The sequence below is a fragment of the Phocoena sinus genome, chromosome 16, assembly GCF_008692025.1.
Source record: "Phocoena sinus isolate mPhoSin1 chromosome 16, mPhoSin1.pri, whole genome shotgun sequence".
In the NCBI taxonomy this organism is placed as follows: domain Eukaryota; kingdom Metazoa; phylum Chordata; class Mammalia; order Artiodactyla; family Phocoenidae; genus Phocoena; species Phocoena sinus.
The window spans coordinates 26,272,561-26,300,210 of NC_045778.1; the positions used below are offsets into that span (position 1 = coordinate 26,272,561).

The 27,650-nt window shown below is 34.5% G+C and overlaps 1 protein-coding gene across 5 annotated transcripts in view; it reads left to right on the plus strand.

Moving 5' to 3' along the window:
• Positions 1-27,650, plus strand: part of ADK (adenosine kinase) — a 502,519-nt gene that overhangs the window by 260,726 nt on the left and 214,143 nt on the right. For all 5 annotated transcript variants that reach the window (XM_032608840.1, XM_032608839.1, XM_032608837.1 and 2 more), the window contains exon 6: positions 1,444-1,552. In XM_032608840.1, the coding sequence (XP_032464731.1) occupies positions 1,444-1,552 (109 nt within the window). The remainder of the gene's footprint in view (positions 1-1,443; positions 1,553-27,650) is intronic.

Consider the following 27,650-nt stretch of genomic DNA (forward strand, 5'->3'; position numbering starts at 1 on the left):
GTAAGAATACCTGTATTTTCTTTTGGAGGAACTATTTAGTTTCCTATCAAAAGAGTAGTATTTTTTTTATCAAAATAGAGTTTAGTAGCTCATACCAGAAGTATTTGCTTTTATTTAGTAACCATTTTTTGGTCAACATTTTGCAAGAGTCATGATTACTAAAATATTTTTTATGAATTAATTATCCTTAAATTTGTAATATAGTTATTTTGCATATACATGTATTGATGAATATCACTCTTATTTTCATTAATTTAGTTGAGCATAAACAGAATGTATCCTTCAGTTAGTCTGATGGCATATGAGTGAGTACAAATATGTTTTGGAAGAGAATTGATTTATTTTTTTCAAAAGAGAATCTAACCATATTACCAAAATCTTAAGTGATGAGATGATGTATTTGTGGGATGTTTTTAACCACAACTGTTAACTAAAAAAAATTTGAAAAATTGGCAAGTTATTTTTTTTTTAATTTGTGGGTCAGAAGGAGGGGGAAAAGTGTTTTTATTTCTTTGTCTGTAACATAAATAATTATTGTATTAAGTTTAATTGTTGGACAATAATAAAAAGCTCTGTGTGGCACTTGGAACAAGATTTTAAATGTAGTATTCTGCTTAGATTTTCAGCTACAAAACGAACAGTGCAGGGAGTTTTCAACTATGAAAACTAATATTAATTTATTCTAGCCCATAAAATGTAATGGTTTTATGTAATGTAATGTAAAATGTAATATATTAATAAAATTAATCCCTCATAGTAAATATGGTCTACATTTATATGTGTTTTGTAAAATTAATCCCATACCTCGCTTTTAAAGCATTAGATTAAATATCACTGGATAGTATGTTGATATTTCAAAACTGAAGTTTTTAGTTGCATATATATTTTTTTGTGGGTAACTACATAGTAGCTATTTCTTAAGTGCATTTTGAACTACTAAAAATGTAGAAAGTAGATAATTTTATTATTTTAGTATCAAAAGGAAGCTTAAATGCCAGTTCCTCAAAATACCAGATGATATTTAGAGCAAGGATTAATGTCCTTGTTTATCTCAAAGGCAACAGAGAAATCTTGAAAAGTTTTCAGAATAAAAGTAACTTTATGGGCTTCCCTGGTGGTGCAGTGGTTGAGAGTCCACCTGCCAAGTCAGGGAACATGGGTTCGTGCCGCGGAGCGGCTGGGCCCGTGAGCCATGGCTGCTCAGCCTGCGCGTCCAGAGTCTGTGCTCCGCAACAGGAGAGGCCACAACAGTGAGAGGCCCGCGTACCGCAAAAAAAAAAAAAAAAAGTAACTTTATTTACATTTATTAAAATCAGTATACGGCAGTTTGGAGAATTAAGAATAAAATTAAAACAAATTTTACAAAAATGTTTTTAGTTAACTGTATAGTTATATGACAAGTTTGACTGTATGTAAAACTTACTTTTTGTTATTGTTGTTTAGATCCCTTGTAGCTAATCTTGCTGCTGCCAATTGTTATAAAAAGGAAAAACATCTTGATATGGAGAAAAACTGGATATTGGTAGACAAAGCAAGAGTTTATTATATAGCAGTAAGTATTTGCCTAATTCATATTTCTGGTACATATTTACACTATAAATTATAGTTGTTAGCTGAGGTACATTTAAAAATAATTGTCTCTGATTATCCTGTAAATTCTTTACCCATTTCAAAGCATATGCTAGGTTCACTATTACAAATACAGAACAGAAATATGATCTTTCTGTGGTAGCGTGATTTGTATTATTTATCTTCAGATATACCTCTTTTTAGATACATTATACATAGATGTTTTTAAACCAAGTATCAAATTCTGTATTAAATCTTAAGGTCTTTGAAGTAATTCTGGAAATTTATATTTTGTATTTTTAGGCTACTTGTTGTGAATGATGCATGCATTGTGTGTGGAAATATTATTAGCAATATAAATATTCACTGCAAACAGTTTGAGCTTATTTGATGAAAAAACTTAATTACTATTTATTCCATAGTAATTACCATGACATCTTTTAAGTTAATATTTTAGAAACATTGATCATGACAAATCTTTTAAATATCAGAATATGGGCAGCATGTAATTTGAATTATTAAGCCTTCTGGCATAAAAAATAATTGGTTAAGAATTCATTTCTAAAATAAGACTGTACTAAAAATTCTCCTGAATTAATCACCCTATGAATACCTTGTTTTTATTTAATATGAGTTAAATGTGGCTCATCACAAATACTAAGTAGATACCTATGAAAAATTAAAAGTACTTCATTTGCATATACGGTTTTGATATAACAGCTGCTGCCATTTGCTACCTGAGCTGTGAAACAGCTGGTAAGATGCATAAAAAATTGATTATCCAGTAGGAACATGTTTATTGAAAATATAATTATTTCTTTCAGTCTATTGTTAATGTCTCCTACAGCATGTTTACGTGCACTGCTGTAGGCTTTACAAGGTTATTGATTCCTCTGTATAGCAAATCCTACCCCTTTATAGCTGTCAAGTAAATGCTTACATTGAGAGGATTATATAGAGGAAAGTCATGTTACCAACTATTCAGGTACAGTTTTGTATAAAGTGTAGAGTGATCAGTTTTGTTCAAATTAGTAAAATTGAACCACTTTTGAGACTTGTATATTCAGCCAGAAACAAGTATCAAAATGTATTCCAGTTTGATATATCTGATTGTAGCTGTTAGCTCTTAGTTTCTGTTTCAGCTGTTTCATAAAAGAATGCTCTTTCACATTGCCAGGTAAATCTATAGTTTGTTCAGAGTTTGGCTATTTTTAAATAGTTCTGAAAATAGTGGACTCATATTGGATACCTGGGATGCTGTAGATGCTGTATATTCTTGGTGAACATTCAACAAATATTTATTCTGCTAACAACTAAGAACATACTTCTTATTCATCAAAATCTGTGAAATTTCTTCTGAAATTAAAATTATTTCCACAGACTTTCAGCATTTCTTTTAAATCTTTAATTCCCTTTCAGCTCAGAGCATGCAGTCTAGTCTTAATAAGAAAACTGCAAATTTAGATAGAGTAGATATGTATGTCTTTACTTATTTCAAGAAATCAGGTTGGCTTCTCTACACTTTCAGGTTCTGTAGTGTCAGCCCTCGTCTTACATCATCATCATAAACTTCAGAGGTTCAACAACTTGAAATTGTGGGAGCTCTTTATACAAAAGGTTCTTGATCTGAAGAAGCAGCTCAATATATCTAACACATTTCCATAAGTAAGATGTCTATCTGCATTACATAAAATAAACTAGATCTACATACTCAACTCTTCTTCTCACTGTTCCATGAATTAATAATAGTCACAAGCGTTAAGAAAATTCAAAACCTTCCTCATTTTCTCTGTCACATAATGCGTTGAATCTGCAATTCACAGCAAAAACTTTCCTAATAAAAAGTCGAAATGGAATATGCATATACCAGTATTCTCTTTCGGTTTAAATGAAGTGTTGACATCTTTTTTACCTTCATAGCAGGTGTCCCACTTACAGCATATAAACTCAGTTTTTCCATGTTTAAACTGAATTCTTTGTTAGTAGGTTTTTAGGGATTACTGGTTATGCCAATAGCTAATTACATGTGGAAAACTTAAATCTTAGTTGCTTTTTACCTTTATAATCAGATTGGCATATGTCTGTTTATTCTCTTAATATGAAATATTTCTTACACTAGCCCTCTAAGACTGTGATATTTAGGAAAGGTTTATGAAAAAGATGAGGAAATTGGAGCCATTAAATTTCTAGACCATATATTTTCTTTTTTAAGCAATATTAATGTGCTGTGAAAAGTGAGAAAATTAGCACTCTAATTTCATCCTGCCTCTTGATATTTGTAGTTATTTTATTTTTATATTTTCAGTGTTTAAACATTTGGGCCTTTTTTTTTACTCCTGCTCTGTCTGCTTTACATACTTGTGTTGCTGTCTGCCATTTCTAAAGTTATGGGATATAGTTGTAACACCTGTTTCAATGCCCTTGTCTGCAAATTCTATCATATGTTTTTTTTTCTGGTTCTTGCCATGACATTGGGTTGTTTCCTCATGCACATATGCTAAAGACTTGGAAAAGCCCTGCGGATCCTGAGTTCTCATTTTGTACCTCTTTCTTCAAATGGCTCTCTCCTTTCCAGTATGCTGCCCTTGCACGTGCTAGCTACCTTGGCTTTCCTGAATGGAGACTACTGGACTCTGTTTAGGTTCTCTCTGCCCTGATGACTGCAATCTGGAAATTCTCTCTAGGAATTAAGTTTGAATAATTGTAGGGATCACCTTATCTTGTCCCTTATTTGATTACTGTCCAATTTCTCAAAATTGATATTTCCTATATTTTGTCCAATTTTATAGTTGTGTAAGTTGTTTAAATCCATTCCTCATTCTTTTCATCTTGGTTGGAATTAGAAATTTCCTGTTTGGTTTTGTTTTTCCTTTTTTTTTAGATGACTATTTCTGCCAGATTGCCTGACTTTTTCTTTGAATTTGAACAGTCTTAAGGTTGATTCAACCTAAGAAACTCCCTAAATTACTGTTCTAGATTCTATAAAATTATCTAGCTGTCACTTTATCATTTAAAAATAAATTTAAAAGCTCTTAGCTAGTAGATAACTTTTCATCCATGTATAGTAATTTTTCTAATATTATCAGTCAGTCCTTAATAGTGTTTTGGACTACATTGTGAGTACAGTGGGATTTTGCACAGAAATTTATGCATTATTTCTAAAGAGTTTTTAATGAGAAAAAGGTTCCAAGTTTTAAATACATGGTAAAACACTAATCAGCTTGCAAGTTTGGGCTTATATAGGGAGAAATTTTAACTTTAGAGATCAAACAGGTATTTAAGAAATAGGTTAACAAAAGCTTCCAGTGCCGTGTGACTTACTTTGCATAAACTGTCACCCAATGTGTGTTCTTTTTTACTGATTCAAAATTAAGCACTATAATGGAAGAATAGTGAATCATAGTTTGTCAATAATTGTTTGAGAATATGGGACCAGTAGTTTGAATTTTCCTTTGACTCCTATGCATATTTCCTTCTTTCTGTGATTTTTCCAGTTCCGTGGCTTATTACAGATCTTCTTTTACCGTGTCTGTCTTTAATTTATAACTCCATCTGACTGCTTTTATCTCTTTTCAGTCTACAGTCTTACCATTTTGGTTAATACAGTTTTTGTGAGGGTAAAGTTTTAAATGTTACTAATAGTTGCTTCTGGAATAACGGGAGGTATGATCATGGATAATTGGAGGAAACATGGTTTGGAGAAGTGTACAACCTTGGAGGAAAGGAATAGAGTTCCCATATTTGGTAAGAAATAGGAGTTTTTGCATGTAAAGGACAAGCAGTAATCAATAACAACTATTTAGGTCTTACATCTCTCACTTTGTTTGTCCTGATTGGGTTTTCTACTAAAATTCTTAATGACTACATGAGTAATAATTTCTCTTAGTAGAACTGTTACTTAGACTCACAATTAAATATCTTTGTCAGTAATGTGAAAGCAATAACTAAATTCATTAAAATGAGGTGATAAATTATAAGAAATCTAGTCTATGAGATCATTTGGAATTTTACATATTAGAAGTTTTTCAGTGAACGTTGAATAACAAATTAGAATGAATGTATAATGAAATAATATAATTGCTGTTTTTTTAGGATTTGGTTTTCTTCTGATAGCATTTACTAAAAAATATTCTACAGTATAACATGATTAGGAATTTTAAAAGACATTTGATTATGTTCAAAATTGTGTCATTTAGTATTCTAACGTTGTCATGAAAAAATTTGAGAAAGGTTCTAATGAAAGGGAATGAATTTGTCTCGTAATGGTGACCTAATAGAAACTAGAGTAATGTACAAGGAAATGAAAGATACCTATTAATTTAATATACATGTATGAGATTTGTACTACTCCCCCCCCCAAAAAAAAATCTGGATAGGTGAAAATAGAAAAGTTTTGCTCACTTATGGACAGTTACTTAAACTCGTTGCCATAAAACCTTATTACACCATAGAAAAGGCCTCTGTAATATTATCTTGTGAACGCTGTACTATTATAATGAATGTACTTTGGCAAAATAAGTAAACAAATGGATTTTTTTTAAGTTTAAGCTATTTAATTGTGAATGATAATGACTTCATAGGTCACAGTTCTTTATAAAGCATTTAGCTATGAATGAATTCAAGGCATTTTTGGAATTTATTAATCTTCATAATAGTCTTCTGAGATTATTAGTTAAGGAGTTGGATGGTTGAACTACCTCTGACTTTTCATTTTATCAGTGTTCTAAATGCAGTTTTTGAACGCTTATGTATTGGAACTCCCATTGTATTGGTCAAATCAGAGATCATCATTTGGCTTTATTTCTGCGTTTTTTTACTTCAGGTTTTTGACTATACTATTCTGGATTGCTTCACTGACTTCATTAGGGAATAATTGTGAATTCTTAAGCCTTTTTAAAAATTTTTAAAAATATCCTTATAGGTGACATTAACTATTACATTTATAAATTCAAAAAATAAAATAAGAAAAATGTGTTTTTTTCCCTTCTATCTGGAGCATTACATGTTTGTATATAATTCCTGACATTTAGTATAGTAGTACACCCAACCCCCGCCCCTCCTTCCAACACTTATCCGCCGTTCTACTTTTTGTGCTTTCAGTTACCCATGATCAACTTCAACCTGAAAATAGTAAATGGAAAATTCCAGCAATAAACATTTTATAAGTTTAAATTGTGCACCATTCTGAGTAGGCTGATGAAATCTTGTGCCATCCTGCTCTGTCCTTTGTCCAGCGTACTCACACTGTACACTACCTGCCCTTTAGTCACTTAGTAGCTGTCTCAGTTATCAGATCAGTTGTTGCAGTATCACGGTGCTTGTGTTCAAACAACCCTTATCTTACTTCATAATGGCCGCAAAGTGCAAGAATAGTGCTGATGAAGAAAATGTAGTATATAAAGGGTTCAGTACTGTTGGCAGTTGCAGGTGTACACTGGCGTTCTTGGAACGTATTCCCCACAGATAAGGGGGGGGTTGTATATATATGAATCTTTGTCTTGCAGGAATTTAGAGTTTTATGTACCAATTTGATACCCCTTCAAGTAAAGCCCAAAACTATGTGGTAAAAATGTCTATCTTTAGCTTGAATATAATATAGAGAGAAAGAAAAAGACTGTTAGTTGTATTGCTTCTTAAGCATTAGTATTAGAGTTTAATTTTTAACTTAAAAAAATTTTCCTTATGTTATTGATGTCCAGTGAGTTACACAAATGATTACTGTTCTTCTTCCTTATTAGAGACAATCTTTGATTCATACTAGAAAATTTTTCAAACAAGAATGTGATTTTTAGAAATTCTATTTGTACTTATTTTCAGTTTGTCTAGAATTTTTTTCTGGCAAGTTAAACTCTAACAGTATCATTTTTTAGACTAATACTTTGAATTTTTATAGATACATATTTTCCCCAAGTAGAGCAGTTTACTCCTATATTCCTATAATTTTTCTTAAGTCTTACTTTTAGCAGTTGTCAAAAATAAAACTCTACTAGGAGGAGGGAATCTGAAATATTAAAGTAAGGTTATTTTCAGCTAAACAGATAATCTGTTTACTTATAGTAGAAAAGTAAGATAGTGTTGATTAAAGAAGTTTTGGGCTCTAAAGATAAAGATTGGAAGTTTTTGTGTTTTGGATTTGTGGCATTATAATGAAGTCTTGGAATTTTATGTGAGGTTGGAAACCACACTATGTGCTAATTGCCTTAGAAGGTAAGAAAATAAACGTATGTATAGCAATTAGTTATTAAGGCAGTAGGTTCTTATATAGAGCCTCAAATGAATTAACAAACCATCTACTGAAATATTTACACTTCAGTTTACTTTATTTATATATTTCAGACCACTCAGCAATTGCTTGAGAAAATGTTTACTAAATCTCTTTAATAAACATCTTTGAGAGGGAAAATTTATAGACATTGTGATGACAGTATACATTTTTATGTGCTAGTTGTCACATCTTTGAAATTGTATATAAATTGGACATAGTCTAGTATCTGTAGAAGTATATCTGTTTTCTAACATATTTTACTGTTATACAATCTTTATAGCTTAATATGATTTAACCCATATGTTCTGTTGTCTCTATTCTTCTAGATAAATTAAATTGGATTTAATCTCTTTATAGTAGCTTTATTGAGATATTTATATACTGTAAAGTTCACTGGTTTAAAGTATACAATTCATTGATCGTTAGTATATTCATGGAGTTCTGCAACCATCACTGTAATATAATTTTAGAACTTTAACATCACCACAAAAAGAAACTTTGTACCAATTAGCAGTTATTCTCCATGGTCCCTGCATTCAGTCTTGTATCCACATCTCATAATGGTTTCAGTGATATTCAGGTATTATGGCTATAAATTATATAATTGTTCCTAATTAGACAAATAATGAATTTATGTCTTTGTTCTTTGACATATGTAGTGGAAGTCATAATAAGTCTTCTTTGTTTTCTTCCTATTACCTCTTTCTCTTTTGCAGGTACTCTAAAGAGTGTCTTCTGAGCTTTTGTTCTCATTTATTTGTTCTAGATACAGTGTTACCATGTTTTGGGGTCAGTTCTTTAAAATATCACTTAATTTTTTTTTTCTGATTTGGCTGAATGACATGTTGTAGATGAAGATTTTAAAATTATATTTGGTAAAGTGGAATGAGAAAACAGTTTTCTTCCTTTCCAGTACTTAGGCATATTAAATCCATATTTGCTGTTATCCAGCTTCAGACCAATACAGGTTTCTCAGCTATATAACAGGGCTCATTTGACTCTAACCTCTTGTGTCTGTCATGTGTTTTCTCTCTACCACTTGGACATATTCATGTTAACTTTTTCACTGACATTGTCCTGATACAATTAGAAACATTAGCAAATCCTAAATAGTTGAAGATATTCTGAAAGATAGATTGCTGCTTTTCCAAATTGCATTCCTCTTGTACTCTATACAGATTGCTGACACAAGTTTTTCTTTAAATTTTGATAAACCCTTGAACACTTTTCCCTGTAACTCTCTCCCATCTTTCCCTATAATACCCTTAGCCCAAGCATAAATTTTGTGTAACCTCCCACCCCTGTTTAACTCTGCTGTCCTGACTAGTCATTTTGTGTATTCATTTTTCAAAGTATTACTTCTTTCTTCATTCTATAAACAATTTAAGACCAACTTTACTAGTTGTTAAGTTTAAGGGACATGACATAAACTGTCACAATCAAATAAAATGTATAGTAACCCACCAAAAATATTTTGGTTCAGTCTTTTCAGAAAGATGCATATATACAAAATAAAAGAGCACCATATATTCTGTTACTCATCCTACAAAAATAATTATTTTTACAGATATGTAGCTCCTTTAAGGTTAACATTTGACAGCTATTAAACTAAATTGAATCTTAAAAATATTATTTTGCTTAAGAATGTTGACTAGCGTTTCTGAGGTAGATTGATGTGCTTAGTGTAGTAGATTTTAATCTTTTCTGAGTTTTGAACCATTCCAGAAAAATTTATTTACTCATAAAATTTTTATATAATTTTTGGTAGTGTATAGATTCAAAAAGCCTTTCTGCTAATTAATGGAGCCCAGTTCAAGAACCTCTGTTATAGTAAATAGTGAATTAAATGATACATAATCCAGTTATAGTTCCATATTAGAAAACGTCCATTCTGGATTTCTAAAACTTTTCTAGTTGTGACTCTATACTTGTTTCCTTATATCACTCAGGAATTGTTTTTTGTAAAAATATGTTAAAGTGGAGAATCAGACTTAGTGGTGAAATGATGTATTTAGTGCCAGTGATAGAAGAGCAGAATTCTATAAAATTATTCAAATATCTTTGAATCATTTGCTCTCTTTTAAAAATATCTGTATGTTTTCATTACCTGAATATAACCAAAGACCTAATAATGCTAGTGCTTCTTGGTAAATATTCCCTAAAGTCATTTTTATTTCAGTCTGTCAAGGTGGTCATTGTGATGTTTTCAGGTAGACTGTAACATTTTTACTTCCTCAGATGAGCCAAATTGGGACTATACTTCGTGGAAAGTTTTTTTAATATAGTATGTAGACATTGGTAAGAATCGGAATGTCCACTGACTTATTAGTTTCACAGATGCTTCCATAATACTTAGTGTACCCTTGGGTATGTTAAATTATCATATCCTGACCGCAATCCTGAAACATGCCAATCTTATAAAGCCATATTTCTGAGAACTAAAGCAAGCTTTCAGCGAACCATCTCTGACATGCCATGTTAATTTCCGTAACTATCATTACTGGAAGTGGTAATATTTCTAAGGCATGGAGAATCTTGATAAATCTACCAAGTAAAAAAATATGACAAAATATCTACCTTATCACTGGGTTTCCAATTATGAGGTTTGGTTTCTTTCAATCCCAATTGAATCATTTTTGAAAATCATTTTTGAAAATAATGATAAGCATCTTTTTTCTCTTGTCTTGAGTTATAAAATAGTTATTTAGGTGTACAATATATCAAAACACAATAACTTAATCTATTTTCATTGTGTCTAGTGTTCATATTGTGAATGAAAACCTCATTCTGTCATCTCATAGTATATTTACATATACACATGATTTTTGCCTTAAGTAGAAAAGAAACAGCTGACAGATACCTAGGTTAATTTCCTTTTTAAAATTGCAGCAAACTGTTCTGTGATTCTTTTGTGTGTTTGGGGCTATTTTGTGGAGAAAGAATTTGTCAAGCAACATTTGAGGGACATTGGCCTTTTGTACCCTTTCCTAAATAAACTTAAACAGAAACCTGTCAACTCAAGAATAAAATATTTCTTTGTAAATTCTCACCTGCAAATTATTGATAATGGAAGGAGCACCTTTTTAATCCTTATATCCCCCTACTCCTCAACAGCTTTTAGATTGTAGATAAACTTCCCAGCTCAGTAATTAACTGAGCTCAGTCATCGCACCCCATATCATGTGATTTTTTTTTTTCAGTAGAATACATTATTAGAGCACTTACACAGCCAGTCTAGCTGCAGCAGCCCAGGCGGCAACAGCAGTGCCATTTTTCACAAAGGAAATGTTGAACAGGAGCCAAATGTTTGGTGGCAGTCTGTTGCTAGGAAATCAAGGTCCTGAGGCGATTAATGACAAAGCAAGCAATAACAAGAAGGCAGAATTACAGATTTAAAAGAGAAAAAAGTGGTTGGTGTTATAATTACCCAAAGAAATCCGTACTCATTAAATTGGCTGTTTTTATGATTGACTTTAATTGGAGGTTAGCTCAGATATTTAGCTCCTTTCCCACCCCTTTAAACACACACAGGCACATAATCTGTAGAACTGCAGACTTGTTTTTCTAAGCATTGAGAGGAGCTTGCCCTGTAATTTGATCCCCACTGACAGATGCATTTTCTATGCTGCCATTTTGAATTAACCTATTGTAGAACAATTTTCTTCAGCCCTGTTGAATAAAACATCTAGTCTGATTACCTCCGATGGATTTGATAGAGTAAAAGAATGTACTTCTCATTGAAGTAGACTGTTTGCATGGACTCTACTGATTTTGAACTCTGCCAGTAAGCACAATCATTTGTAATTAATTTTCGAAGAAATTTGTGGGGAGGAGGTAATGAGAGTCACCCTTTTATAGTTTAATGTTTGGGCATCTGCATCAAAACAGTATTATTCTTACAAGAAAGTGTTATTTTTCAATAAGATGTTCATATGCATTTAAAAATTTTTTGTGAATCTTCATCTATACTGTTGATAATTTTAGGAATAGAATCTTGTACTTATGTGCTCTAAAATGACCATTCTTCCTCCCTACCAACAGTATTTTAATTATAGGACTCAATATGCTTCAAAGCAACCTATTGTGAAACTGTTTTTAATATATAAAATACTTAATTAAAAAGATTTTAAGATCTGCCTGCTTCAATAAATCTTTGGTGTATGTATCAAAAAGAAAAGAATTCCTTTATTTAAATTTTCTATGGTTTGATAAAATATATTACCAGAAAATCATTGATCAGTCTTTCATGTACAATACCAGATGAAGCATCACAGTTTATTTACCTTTCAGAAGCCTTAAGAATAAAGTTACATGATGCCACTGCTCTCCAGATTTTTAATCAAACCCTGGAACAAAAGAGCCAAGCACATTCTATCTGACAATACACACAGCGCTAATCAGATGCCAATGCCAAGCTGTCTGCTTTGTTAAATACTTAGCTTCCTAGAGGCAGGAAGACAGCTGCTATAAGTATGATGAAATTTGGTAGTTCAATCTATTTTTACTACCCTTGGGCTGCTAAGATACTGTTAATTTAGACCACCCCAATTGGTACACTTTAGGAAGTTTTTTAAAGAGTTTGTAATTAAAATGATAAAACATCGTTATTACATTGAAAACCTTCTGTAAGTTTTACATTTGACAGATACCTACTGAGATAACCCCAGCATGTAATTTACAATGGTATAATGGTTGTAATTGCATTTTGGGGAAAAAAAAAAAAAAAAAAGAGGAACTATAGGAGACAAGTGCTTCCTTTAGAAGAGGCCAAATATTATTTAAAATGTTAACACAGATACTACCACCAGGGGGAGAAAGCTAAACTTAAAGTCTTTAACTGATGATAATACTGCCAGTAAGTGGATTGTGCTGCTTAGACCCATATAGTTAACCATATCTCCAGATGATACTGCCTTTGGGGACATGATTCTCAAATTGTATGTGAAATCTGTACTGATTTAACAGACTACTTAAATGTAAGTAAAATGGAAACTTCCAAACCTCATTTTTTTTTTCTTTTAAGAGAGGGTGCAAATAAGCAAGCTGAATATTTTTATTATATTTTTTTAACTGTCAATCTACTTGAGCTATCCTTCTGAAATTGAATTCTTCAGATCTATGATATTGGGTAGCTGTCAGTGTATCTACTAAGATTAACTAGTCACATAATTGATATACCAAATTGAGTAGTCTGTAAGATAATTTTCTAGTTTATTGTCCCTACACTGTAGTTGTGGGTTTGTTTTTGTTTTTTAAAATGTTTCTAGTAAACCATTTACAATTCAATCCTAAACATTTGCGTGAGCAAAACTTACAGGGTCCTTCCTTGGAGAATATTTTCTAAATATATAAAATAGGTGCTTGGGACTAGAACCCAACTCCCAACCATGAACAATGTGAAAGTTGATCTCATACTCTCACATGTCTTTTCTCCAGTCTAGAACTCTGAAGTGATAGATTATAAGCACTGAACCATAACTTTTTTTTTTTTTGAACCATAACTTTTAAGCATTGACTCTCCTCACAGTTTTAGGTTTTATTTTGTGAAGAATCATGACTTTTAATTTTTATACTCTGATTTTTAATCATTGAGATGTTAAAATTACAAGTGATGGGGAAAGAAAATCATTAACTACAAAGAAGACACAGGTTAATTTTTTGGGTGATAGAACTGTTCTTGTATGGTACTATAGTGGTAGGTACGTGATTCTATGCATTTGTTAAAGCCCATAGAACTGTACATCACAAGGAGTTAACTTGCAAATGCTTTTAATGTTGGGAATCCTAGGATTAGTGCAGACTTTGACAAATGAATCAACCTGTGTTACAAATATATGACATCACCTCACTGAAGGGGTGTAGGAAAAAGGAGCTGACCTAAGTAACTTTGGAAAATGGTGTCTTGACTGGAAAATGTTAAGTTAAATACAGAGGAACACTATAGAAACACTGTATTCTACTGGGCAGATTTGTTTCTTATAGGAGTATGAGTTTTAATAATTCTGAGCCCACTTTGCGTATATACTGGAGTTGGATAAATATCTAAATAAATGATGGATGGTGGGATTCAGGTTTCTCACTGTCAGAGAGGGATGTTACAGATAAACAAGATAAGCCAGGGGGAAAGGCTAAAATAAACCCTGTGGTACTGAGTTAGAGTTGGAGATAATAGTATGAATTTATGTTCAGCTTAATATGTATACATGGGTAGATGGAGAAATAATTACAGGTACATGTGTACACATGGGCTAGTGTACATACATATATTTCCTAGCTCTGTCAACTGAGAAAGCTTAAAATCAGTGATACCTCAATAGCAACAGACACACCCAGCACCCAGATCTGGGTTTGAAAATACTATTCTCCACTAAAAGGATCCAGGGTTCCTTGGAGAAATGGCTGATCCTAGGACAGGGAAAATGAACTTGTAGTATCTTGTATTCTTCCATGAAACCCATAACCCTGATCTAATCATGAGAGCATCAGACAAATCCAAACTGATGGAAATTCTACAAAATACCAAACACTACTCCTCAGAACTCTAAAGGTTATAAAAAATAAGGAAAGACTAAGAATTTGTCACTGATAAGAGGAGACTAAACAGATATGACAACTAAGTACAAAGTGGTTTCCTGGATTGGAACCAGAACAAAAAAGGACATTAGTGTAAAAACTGGTGAAATATGAATTAGGTCTGGACTTTAGTTAATAGTAATACACCAAAGTTGATTACTTAGTTTGGACAAATGGGCCATGGTAATGGAAGATGTTAACATTAGGGCAAACTGAATGAAGGGCATATGCAAACTCTCTTTATTATGTTTGGAGTTTTTCTATAAATATAAAATTATTCCCAAATAAAACTTCATTTAAAAATTTAAAATCTGGGGACTTCCCTGTTGGCGCGGTGGTTTAGAATCCACCTGCCAATGCAGGGGACACAGGTTCGAGCCCTGGTCTGGGAAGATCCCACATGCTGCGGAGCAACTAAGGCCGTGCGCCACAACTACTGAGCCTGTGCTCTAGAGCCCGCGAGCCACAACTACTGAGCCCGTGTGCCACAACTACTAAAGCCTGCGCGCCTAGAGCCTGGGCTCAGCAACAAGAGAGGCCACCACAGTGAGAAGCCCGCACACGGCAACAAAGAGTAGCACCCGCTCTCCACAGCTAGAGAAAGCCTGTGGGCAGCAACTAAGACCCAATGCAGCCAAAAATAAATAAATAATTTAAAAACCTGTGTACCCACCACCCGTCTTAGGAAACAGAACATTACCAGTATCATCTTTTTTTTGTGTGTGTGGTACACGGGCCTCTCACTGCTGTGGCCTCTCCCGTTGCGGAGCACAGGCTCAGCAGCCATGGCTTACGGGCCCAGCCGCTCCGCGGCATGTGGGATCCTCCCAGACCGGGGCACGAACCCGTGTCCCCTGCCTCGGCAGGCGGACTCTCAACCACTACGCCACCAGGGAAGCCCTACCAGTATCTTTGAATCTCTATGTGATCCTTATGATTCCATGTCTCTTTCCACCCTCAATGTAACGATTATCTTGAATTTTATGAATATTATTCCCATGTTTTTCTTTATAGATTAACCACATATGTATCCCTAATCATTCTATCACATCCCTTAACCTTTTTACATAATTTGTCTTCTTTGCTACTTTCTGGATAACTTCTTCAGATTTATATTCTGATGTTTCTAATTGTGTCTTCAGTAGTGTCTAATATTCTTTTATGCCTGTCCATTGAGTTTTAATATCCATTACTTTATTTTTCACTTTCATTTCTTTCAAATGTGCTTCTTGTTTCATCATTTTGATAAACTCTGACTCCTTTCTTCTGTTTCTGATCCTTTCATTTCTTTACATACATTAATCTTATTTTCTATTTTGTGCCTAGCCTAATAGTTAAAACATTTGCAGTTCTGATTTTGTTGTCTATTGGTTCTGCTGGCTCTTATTCAGGCTCCCTTACGTTTTGTTTGTGAGCTGATATTCATTATTTGTAGTAATTTTGAGGCTGAGATGAAGATAAGTTTCCTGAGAGAGGGTTTGCATGGGAATCTGCCAAAAGCCTGGGGATACTGGTGGCCTGGGAACGCATTCACATAAATTTTAGGCTTAAAGTTTTGTGGGCTGCATAGGTAACATGAGTTGTAGACCCATAAACTTTCATGAGGGTGGGCTTGTGGTTAAATTTTCAGGGAAGATATTTTTACCTCCACCTAGCATCAAGTTTGAAACAGGGGAATTTCCTTGTGATTCTTTCCTTAGGAAAGGCATACTTCTGTTTCACTCTTACACTAAGTGTGCCGCTCTTCAGAGTTCCAGCTTTATGTGGAGATCTCTATAGACTCCCTATCTTTGATATACCTAGGATTTCTCTCCTAAACCTTGGGCTTAGTAGTGTGCTGGTAAATACTTTGAAACTTGCTCTCTAGAGGAAAAAAAAAGTCCTGATATTTAATATTTTCTAATTTTATATTACGGCTGATTTCAAGCTACCAGTGTGAAGTCATTGAACATGAATTTGGAAAAGATATGTATAGTTTGCTTTCACAAGCCGTTTTCAGCACACTACTGGCAGCTCTGTACATGGCTGTGAAACCTAAAGCTCAGTTCACGGGATTTGGCATGTCCCCAGAATGAAAGACATTTGAGTATTTGCTTATCTCCCTGCATTTCCATTTTTACTTTGTTTTAGCTTTCTGAGTATTCTGTGTTAACCTAGCAATGCATTTCAAAACAAAAAAAGATTCTTTTTTTTGTTAACTCATCATTTGTTGTTGTTTTCAGCAAAAGGGCTATGTTATGGTAACTGAGTCGGCTTGACTACCAAAAATAGAACTTCTCCTTCTAACAATATAATTTATTTTTTATTTTTCTATTATAAACATAATACACGATGATTACATTAAACTTGAGACATGTAAAAAGTATAGAGAGGAATATTAAAATCCCCCATAATCCCATCACACATTTATTTTTTGTGCATACATTTGTCCCTTTGAGTTTTTATATAATTTACATCATACTGTATCTACTGTTTCATAATATGATTTTTGTTTCTTAATATTTAATGAATGTTTGCTCGTCATTAAATATTCCTCCACAAGACCCCCACACCCCATTACACATGAGAGTAAAGAAAAACATCTGCACAGATAGGAAGTAGTTTAATCCAGGAATCCAATCCTTATGGCATATTAACATAATTTGCTAAGATTATTTATTGCAGCATTTATAATTTAAAAATATTAGAATCTATATAAATGACCAATCATAGGAGATTTGTTGAGTAAACTATGGTACATACACACTATAGAGTACTATGCAGCTTTTTAATAAGCAGATGTGGATTGATTTCCAGGAAATATGACACAAAAAGAAAGCACAAAAGAACGTATATAGTGTTAGCTTTTGTGTAAGAAAAAGGGAAAATAAAACATGCATATATGCAGGAAGGGTAAAGTAGAAAACAATAAAATCAGTAACCTATATGTGGCAGAAAGAGTGATGGAAGAGATGTGGGTGAGCATGACACTTCCTGGAGTTTATTTTTTTGGTATAGTTTCAAATTTTGATAGCATGTTAATACCCTGCCTATTCAAAGGTTAAAGGAAAATGAATGACATCGGTAGGATAGGGGATGTAAAATTGTAAGCATACTAAAACAGATGAACTTAATTGTTTATCAAAAGTCAAATGAATACTGTATACCGAAGGATAAAGAAGAAAGAAGGGAGGACTCAGCCAAGTAATTTATGAGCACAATATTGGATTACATGTCCTCAATTTGGGGCAGAGTGGGAGAGGAGAAAAGTATTGCATACAAATCCTGAACTTTTTTTGTTTATTTTGGTGGTATGGGCAAACTAATGCTGAAACTATTTTGAGCAAATGAGTAATTGACTTAATATTGTTTGGATCCTGCGTTATCACTGTGGAAAAATGGACACACAAATATAGAATGAGAGAAGACAGAAAAGAATGCTGTGAGAATGGATTGGATTAGAGGTATCTGTGTAAATATATACATTCCTGTGTATAAGTGATTGTGTGTGTACTTGTATATGTGTGTGTTTTTATGTGAATATATATGCGTTTATTTCCTAGCTCTCTTGCCAAATGGGCAAAAGAGCAAAGTCGCTCAAGTAGTAATGACACAGCCAGCACTATTTCCCACTCTATTAGTTTCCTAGGGCTGCTGTAACAAATTATTAGAAACTTAAAACAACAGAAATTTATTCTCTCATAATTCAGGAGTCCAGACATTCGAAATCAAGGTGTTGACAGGGTTGGTTAATTCTTGATCTTGGAGAGACAAAGAGGAAATCTGTCCCATGCCTCTCTCCTAACTTCTAGTGGTTGCCTGCAATTCTTGAAGTTCCTTGGCCTGTGGCAACATAACTCTAGTCTCTGCCTCCATTGTCACATGCATTTTACATGTGTCCATGTCCAGATTTCCCTCTTCTAATAAGGACATCAGTCGTTGGATTAGGGCCCACACAGGGTGATCTCATCTTGGTATGTCTGCAAAAACTCTATTTCCAAGTAAGCCTGCAATCACAAGTAATACCAGCAGTTAGGCCTTTAACATATCTTTTTTGTGGGACACAATTCAACCCACAGCACCACTAAAAGGAACCGGGACTCCATGTTGAAATGGCAGGTTCCAGGTCTAGGGCCAAGTACCTACAAGGTGAACATCTTGTAATATCACAAAGGAAGTGCTCAAAACAATGATGGAGGGTTTATCTTAATTATATAGGAGATAGCTTGAAGGTATCCCACTGGCGAAATCTGGGACAGTTTGAGCATCAATATAATTAAATACAGTAATGAATTATAAACCACTGGGAAAAAAAGTTTTATGAGATTATGTCAATCATAGGTGGCATGGAGGAAGAAAAAGGAAGGAAGTAAGGAAAAGGAAGGCATCTTGCCAACAGTAGAATGCTGAAAGTTGAATGGCAAATGTGAAAGGTGTGGTGGAGTTGGAGAAAAACAAGAAAACAAACCTGATATTATTTTTGGGTAAAGATTAGATCAGGCAAAAATCATCAGTAGATACAACATCTAAGAGGACGGGTTGATGAGGAGCAGGATGTTTTCATGGTCTTAAAGTGGCCCCCCAAAGAATGTTTATTAGTTGTAGGGGCAAAAAGAAATAGCAGTAATGCATTGGATATGTGAAGCCCTAGTGATCAAAATTATGATCACCAGTGAGGGTCGGATGGCCATTGTGTGCCTACGGATGAGGTTCTCTGAGGAGGACACAACATCACCTATGCAATATTCTGGCTTAGAATACATAATCTCAATTTAATCACAAGGACATGTTAGAAAAATACACTCAAATCGAGAAGGAATAATAGCAAGTGCAAATAAATAAGGCAAATGAGGTAAAAATGTTAACAGGGGAATCTGGGTAAAAGGCACATGTATATGGTTGTTCCTGTACAATTTTTATTTTTGGAACTTTTTTGCATTTGAAATTATTTCCAATCAAAAATTTAGATAAATTATTCTTTAGTAAAAGAGGAGAAATTGAGGAGAAAAACATTTTAAAGTGGACTCAGATAGTGGAGAGTCCCAAATGACACTTAGCCAACCTTCTAAGTGAATATTATTCAAACTATTCAATTAGGAAACTGATTTTGGTGTAATTGTGAAATGTCTTATTACACTGACTTTATGCTTCTTACAGCATTAAATTATGTTACCTAGAATCACCTTGAGATTTAACATGATAGCAGTTTAATATGTGGTTATATGTATAGTTAATATATATTATATATATAGTTTAGAGTTAACATATAATTACACAGTTGTCTCCCAGTATCTGTGGGGAATCGGTTCAGGAGCCATGTTCCCCCACCAAGGATACCAAAATCCTTGGATGCTAAAATCTCATATAAAATGGTGTGGTACAATCAGCCCTCCATATCAAGGTGTTTCTGCTTCCACAGATACAGAAGACTGGCTATATAGTTAATATATGCTTGTACTGTAACTTGAAACAAAATATCTCAATTCTTTCCATTAATTCTGATCAATTTTTATATGCATAAAAGAGATTGTTAGAATTATTTGAAGAAACCTGCAAATTCTTAAGACAAGTGGCCTTATTAACCACAATTCATATCTGTAGTAGATACAGAGAAGAAAGAGATTAAAAATATACCCATCAGCTCTTCCAATCAAGTTGGATATAATATGAATGGATTTTAAGCCAAGAAAGTTTTCATGAGAAGGGAAGAAGGAGAAACTCTCTGATACAGAGGAAAATTTTTGTGGTCATCCATAATCAGTTATACAAATATAAAAACAAAATTTGACAGGTGATATTCTCAAACTTGGAGATTCAGAAGAGTGGATTTATCAGTGCACTAGAAGCAAATACATTTCTCAGGAGCATTCATTAGTTCAAGTGCTTATCATGTGCTAAACAGTGTTTTAGGCATTTAGAACATAGTTGAGAATAAGGATTGTATTTGTAATAGACATTATAACAGACAATATTCTCTGAAGAATTGTTAATAATAGATCATATTTGTGTAGCACTTAACTCTGTGCCACATACCGTTCTAAGATCTTTACATATATTAATTTACCTCAGATAACCTTATGAGTATAGATACTGTTATCTCCTCCATTTAATAGTTGAAGAAACAGAAGCATGGAGATGTTAATTAACTTGCTCCAGGTCTCACAGCTAGTAAGTGGCTAACCCAGGATTTGAACACATCGTGTAGGCTCCTGTGTCCAAGCCCTTTTTTTAAATAAAACTTTTATTTTGAAATCACTGAAGATTCACGTCATTGTAAGAAGTAATACAGAGAGATCTCATATACCCTTTACACAGTTTCCCAAAGTTAATCTCTTATAAAACTATAATACAATTTCACAACCATCGTAATGGCAGTGATATAATTCAGATACTAAACATATCCATCACAAGAATCTCTCATTAAAAATGCTCAACATCATTAATCATTAGAGAAATGCAAATCAAAACTACAATGAGGGGGCTTCCCTGGTGGCGCAGTGGTTGAGAGTCCGCCTGCCGATGCAGGGGACATGGGTTCGTGCCCCGGTCCGGGAAGATCCCACATACTGCAGAGCAGCTGGGCCTGTGAACCATGGCTGCTGAGCCTGCGCATCCGTGCTCCGCAACGGGAGAGGCCACAACAGTGAGAGGCCCACGTACCGCAAAAAAAAAAAAAAAAAAAAAAAAAGCTACAATGAGATATCATATCACACCGGTCAGAATGGCCATCATCAAAAATTCTAGAAACAATAAATGCTGGAGAGGCTGTGGAGAAAAGGGAACCATCCTGCACTGTTGGTGGGAATGTAAATTGATACAGCCACTATGGAGAACAGTATGGAGGTTCCTTAAAGAACTAAAAGTAGAACTACCATATGACCCAGCAATCCCACTACTAGGCATATACCCTGAGGAAACCATAATTCAAAAAGAGTCATGTACCAGAATTTTCATTGCAGCTCTATTTACAGTAGCCAGGACATGGAAACAACCTAAGTGTCCATCAGCAGATGAATGGATAAAGAAGATGTGGCACATATATACAATGGAATATTACTCAGCCATAAAAAGAAACAAAATTGAGTTATTTGTAGTGAGGTGGATGGACCTAGAGTCTGTTATACAGAGTGAAGTAAGTGAGAAAGAGAAAAACAAATACCGTATGCTAACACATATATATAGAATCTTAAAAAAAAAATGGTCATGAGGAACCTAGGGGCAAGACGGGTATAAAGACACAGACCTACTAGAGAATGGACTTAAGGATATGGGGAGGGGGGAAGGTAAGCTGTGACAAAGTGAGAGAGTGGCATGGACATATATTCACTACCAAACGTAAAATCGCTAGCTAGTGGGAAGCAGCTGCATAGCACAGGGAGATCAGCTTGGTGCTTTGTGACCACCTAGAGGGGTGGGATAGGGAGGGTGGGAGGGAGGGAGATGGAAGAGGGAAGAGATATGGGAACATACGTATATGTATAACTGATTCACTTTGTTATAAAGCAGAAACTAACCATTGTAAAGCAATTATACTCCAATAAAGATGTTAAAAATAATAATGCAATTTAAAAAAAGAATCTCTCATTGTCTTAGTTCAGGCTACTATATTAAAATGCCACAGACTGAGTGGCGTAAACAATAGGAATTTATTTCTCACAATTCTGGAGGCTGGGAAGTCCAGGATCAGGGTGACAGCATAGCATGGTTGAGTTCTGATGAAGACCTTTTTCCTGACGTGCAGATGGCCACCTTCTTGCTGTAGCGTTACATGGTGGAGAGAAAGGATTGTCTCTCTTGTCTATTCTTATAAAGGCACTAATCCTATTCATGAGGCTTCCACCCTCATGATCTAATAACCTTGAAAGGCCTCACCTCAAAAACATCACACTGGGAATTAGGGCTTCAACATACGAATTTGGGGGGGACACAGACATTCAGTACCTAGCACTTACATTGCCCCTTTATAGCTACACCCGCTTACCTTCTGCCCCACCCCTTAACCCTGGCAACCATTAGTCTTTTCTCTATAATTCTGTCATTTCGAGAATGTATAAATGGAATCATACAGTATTTCACTTTTGAGATTGGCTTTTTTCACTCAGCATAATCCTGTGGAGAATCATCCAGATTCTTGCATGTATCAGTAGTTCATTCTCTTCTATTAATAAATAGTATTCCATGGTATGGAAGTGCCACAATTTGTTCACTCATTGAAGGACCTGTAGGTTGTTTCTAGTTTGGGACTATTACAAACAAGTTGTTATAAACATTAGTTTATATTTGTTTTTATTTTTCTGAGCTGCTTTTAAGCTATATCCATCCCATTTTACCATCTCTCAATAAAATGAATAGAGAATGACTTGCTGGTAAGGTGACATTGAAAAGAAGCCTGAGGAATTAAGGGAAAACGCCATGTAGCTCTCTGAGGAAAGCACATTTCAAGCTGGCGGAAGCAGTGCAGAGGCCTTGACGTGGGAATATGCCTTTAGTATTTGCAACACAGCAAAGGAGGACAGTGAGACACACTGCAAGGAGAATGGAAGGAGATGAGCTCTGAAAGGCAGCTGTGAGTTAGATCTCTAAGATACATAAGGTTTAAAATTTTTCCAAAGTGAGACAGGCAACTATTGAAGAGTTTGAGTAAAGGAGTGGCATATTCTGTATTACATTTTTAAATCACTGTAGCTCCTTGAAAGAAAATAGATGGTACTTATGCCAGGGAGAACAATTAGGAGGCTGTTACAATAGTACTTGCAAATACACGATGGTGGCTTACACTAGTGGTGGAGATGTTTAAGATGGGTCAGATTCGGGATATATATATTTTTTTATATAAATTTATATGTATACATATATATATATATTTTTTGGCTGCGTTGGGTCTTCGTTGCTGCGCGTGGGCTTTCTCTAGTTGTGGCAGGAGGGGGCTACTCTTCTTTGCGGTGCTCAGGTTTCTCATTGCAGTGGCTTCTCTTGTTGCGGATCACGGGCTCTCGGTACGCAGGCTTCAATAGTTGTGGCACGTGGGCTCAGTAGTTGTGGCTTGCAGGCTCTAGAGCCCAGTCTCAGTAGTTGTGGCACATGGGCTTAGTTGCTCCACAGCATGTGGGATCTTCCCAGACCAGGGCTCGAACCTGTGTCCCATGCATTATTAGCAGGCGGATTCTTAACAGCTGCACCACCAGGGAAGTCTTGGATATATATATATATATATGTGTGTGTGTATATATATATATATATATATACACACACACACACACACACACACATATATATTTTTGTGTGTGTGTGTGTGATACGCGGGCCTCTCACTGCTGTGGCCTCTTCCGTTGCGGAGCACAGGCTCCAGACACGCAGGCTCAGAGGCCATGGCTCACGGGCCCAGCCGCACTGCGGCACATGGGACCCTCCCAGACCGGGGCACGAACCCACGTCCCCTGCATCGACAGGCGGACTCCCAACCACTGCGCCACCAGGGAAGCCCTGGATATATTTTTGGTAGGCTGATTGTTGGATAAGAGAAAGAGAGGTGACAGGGATGATTCAATTTACCAAGTTCAAAGTGATATGTGAAAACCAATAGATCACCATATTCGTTTACAATAGGAAACATAATTATCACATTGCCCAGATATTTGTGTTTGCTTAATCAGCACATTCTCTAACCATGGATAAGTTTGCACTGGAAGTTAATATTTTGTCTCTGATGACGTAGAGTCAGACGAAGGAGACTGCAATAAATTCATCTTCAGTAGCACATGAATGTGACACATTTATCTCATCAATAGTGACCTAAAAAATTAAAGTTCATTGACCTCAGTTCCTGAGCTCTTAATAGGTAGTATTAACATTTGCCTTTACCTTTCTTTCATAACCTATCAACACTAACATAACTCCTAACTTCAACATAGTCTTTCTCTAGATCTGTTCATATATTTAGATAGGCCATATTGCCTATCTCATCCTACTTTGTTGTTTTATGGTTGACTAAAAGGCAGTATGAATATTTCTTATTTGCATGTTATTGAGGGATGTCTCACACTGCATCGTTGTACTGGCAACAGTGATAAAATGACTAGACTTTTTTTTCATTTGGATAAATTTAGTATTGCAATTAGTATTATTGAAACTTTGTTTAGTGATATATCATTTATCCAGAATTGTCAAGGACAGCAGTGAATCTTAACAAACAAACGAAATATTGAGTGAGACCTTCTCTAGATTTTTTCTTTCAGATAAAGATGTAGCTATATAAATTCATGGTTTTATTTATCAATTCTATGAATATAGTTGTTTTTCTCCATGTCTAAAGGTTGTGATATACGATATCTGTTATTATATTGATCTGTTCTATGGTACATTTATTTGCTTTTAAGTGGCTCCAAACTGCTATGTATTTTGAGTATATATAGATACTTTGCAATAATTCTACCACTTCTGGAGCTGGTAATGTATCATCCTTAACCAAACTCCTTTTAGTATTTATAATTTTTTAGGGTGTAAAAAATCTAATTAGGTAGGTGGCATTTTTAGAGAAGAGTAAATAAATCCAGTACTAAATATTTAAGTATTTAAATACTCTGGGAACTTTTCTGCTTCCTGATTCTCTTTTGTACTCTGCATTTCTGAGGTTTCCTTTCATTAAGTGTAAGGCTTTACAAGGTAACTCAGCAATAGCTCCATGTATCATTTAGTTGGAAGTCCTTTGGTTCAGTGGAAGCAAATACTGCCCATTATAAGCAACCCGACAAAGAATTATTCTGTTGATGAGAAAATTAGCAAATTGTATTATCCATAATTGTTTATACTGCCAACAGTGTATCGGAAATGTCATCTCATTTCATTAAGAAATTTACATACACACAGATTTTAGAGTACTCATTCATGATGAAAGTCTACTTGCACCCTGTTTGTGTTTGGAAACATTCAATAGCCAGGCTTGAATTTAAAAATTTAATTGAATGCTTAAAGAATTACAAGTGTTCCTTTCCTTAGCTCTAATGCTAACCAGAGTGCTTTTCTAAACTGCTGAGAATGGACTGAAGATTCTGCTGAGGGCTGTAGATACTTATCTGCCTAATTGAGCCATCATTTGTTGACATGAGGAAAAAACCACGTGACCTGCTTTAATGCATCTCTCAGTAACAGCAGGAGGGTAGAATGTGGTTCATCCAAGAGTAAAACCAGCAGCAGTGTTACTAGACATGGGAAAATAGCGTTGGTTATGGAGTGGTTTTAGTAAAAGAAGAATAGTAATATAAAAGCATATAATCATAAACAGTATAGAGAGTGATTTTTTAATTTTCAAAGTTATTTTGAATCCAGATATTTTAATCATTTAAGTTAGTTATTCATTCATTAACTATTTACTGATGTTTACACTTGCTAGGTATGTTAAGGGAATTGTTGACTTGTCAGAATGATTTGTATAAGTTAGTGGTAAAATTTGAAATTGGTGCTATATCACAGTATGCTAAACCAGTGAAATAGTATTGAAAGTTTTTGAGTAGATAGGGAAGTATTTGGATCAAAACTTTGCTGGCTACATTAACCTGACCTGGAGTGAGAGACATTGGTTACAAGGACGTTAATTAGCAAAGTGTTACTTTAGTGGAGGTCAGGTCAAGAGAGTATAAGAACCTTAAATAAGATACCGGTAAGAAAGCAGGAGATAATATAAAAGCCTTTGGAAAAGAATGTGTTGTGGTAGACTAAAACAAGTGAGAGATTACCCTCTTGAATGACTTGAGAGAATAGTGGCTCCGTTAGTAAATCCAGAGGGAGAAATGATTTTCTAGGTACACAGTAAGTTTGATTTAGGACATGTTGAATTAGAAATACCAATGAGATACCCATAAGTAATCTAAATGCAACTCTAGTTCTTGAGAAGTGAGTTGGAGCTAAAGGTGCAGCTATGGGAGTCAGCCATAATGATGGATTTGGTAAAGCTTCTAGAGTATTGAGATTATCAAGAGAAGGAATATAGAAGAAGAATACCAAAAGCAGTACTTTGAAAAGTGCTTCCTAATTGGTGAATGAAGAAATTAAAACTAAGAAGGCAGAGAAAAATGGTTCTGAAAGATAAGAGTTCATCACTGAGTAAACCAACTTACAGACTTTGATTATACCACTGGTGACAGTTTAAAATAACAAAATCACTAGAGCAGAGTGTAGTTTGGGAAACATTTGATCCCAGTCTGCAGTGAATTAAATACAGAAATCAAGAGTAATTATTTAGAAACTTTTTAGCAAGTTTATGTTGCTAAATGTCAGTTCAATTCCTCATTGAATAGGGAATGGACAACTTCAAATGTTGGGAAACATTGTGGTGAGTTTCCTGTAGTACAGTCTCTAAACGAGTCATGTACAGTAGTGCTATATATGGGTTCATGCTGCAGTGGGTTAAAAAACCCAACTTGTCTTTCACCACAGAGACTTTGAGATGTACTACACCAAAGAGATGGTGATAGTGGGCAGACTCCATAGAGTTAAAGGGTGTTGGATGAGAAGAAAGGTTTGTTTAAAGACATAAGAGATCTGAGTTTGTATATTGTCTGAAGAAGATATGATAGAAATCTGATGATGCAGTGTGGAAGAGTAATAAATGGAATGAGATGAAAGGCATATAGATGAAGACTTTATTGTTGGGGGAAAAGTTACACTTAATATTTTGTGTGTTGTTTTTATTAGATGTTTATTTTGGTCCTTACAGGAATCCAGTGAGTTAGGTGGAGTATAATTGGTATAATTCATTCCCTTTTTCATGGAAGGAAATTGAGGGAAAAAAAAATTTAAGTGCCTTATCCATGATCACATGGTTAAAGAATGGAAATATTTTGATGCCTAGTTCTATACTAATAACTACTATCATGTCTGAAAGTAAGAACAAAAAAAATATTTGAAGAAATAATGGCTGAAAACTTCTTAAATTTATTGAAAACCATTAATCAACACGTCTTAGAGTCTCACTGAATGCCAAGTAGGATAAATGCAAAGAGTAGATAAATGTAAAGACACACAATAGTCAAAATGTTGAAAAACAATCACAAAAAGGAAATTGTTAAAGGAGCAAGGAAAAAAAAAAATCATCACATAAAAGGGAGCACCAATAAGATTTTAAGCTGGCTGTTCATCAGAGTCAATGGAGACCAGAATGCAGCGAGATGACATATTTAAAGTGCTGAAAGAAAAAAATTATCAACAAATAATCTTCTGTCCAGCAGAAATACCTCAGAAATAAAGGCAAAATAAAGACTTCCCTAGA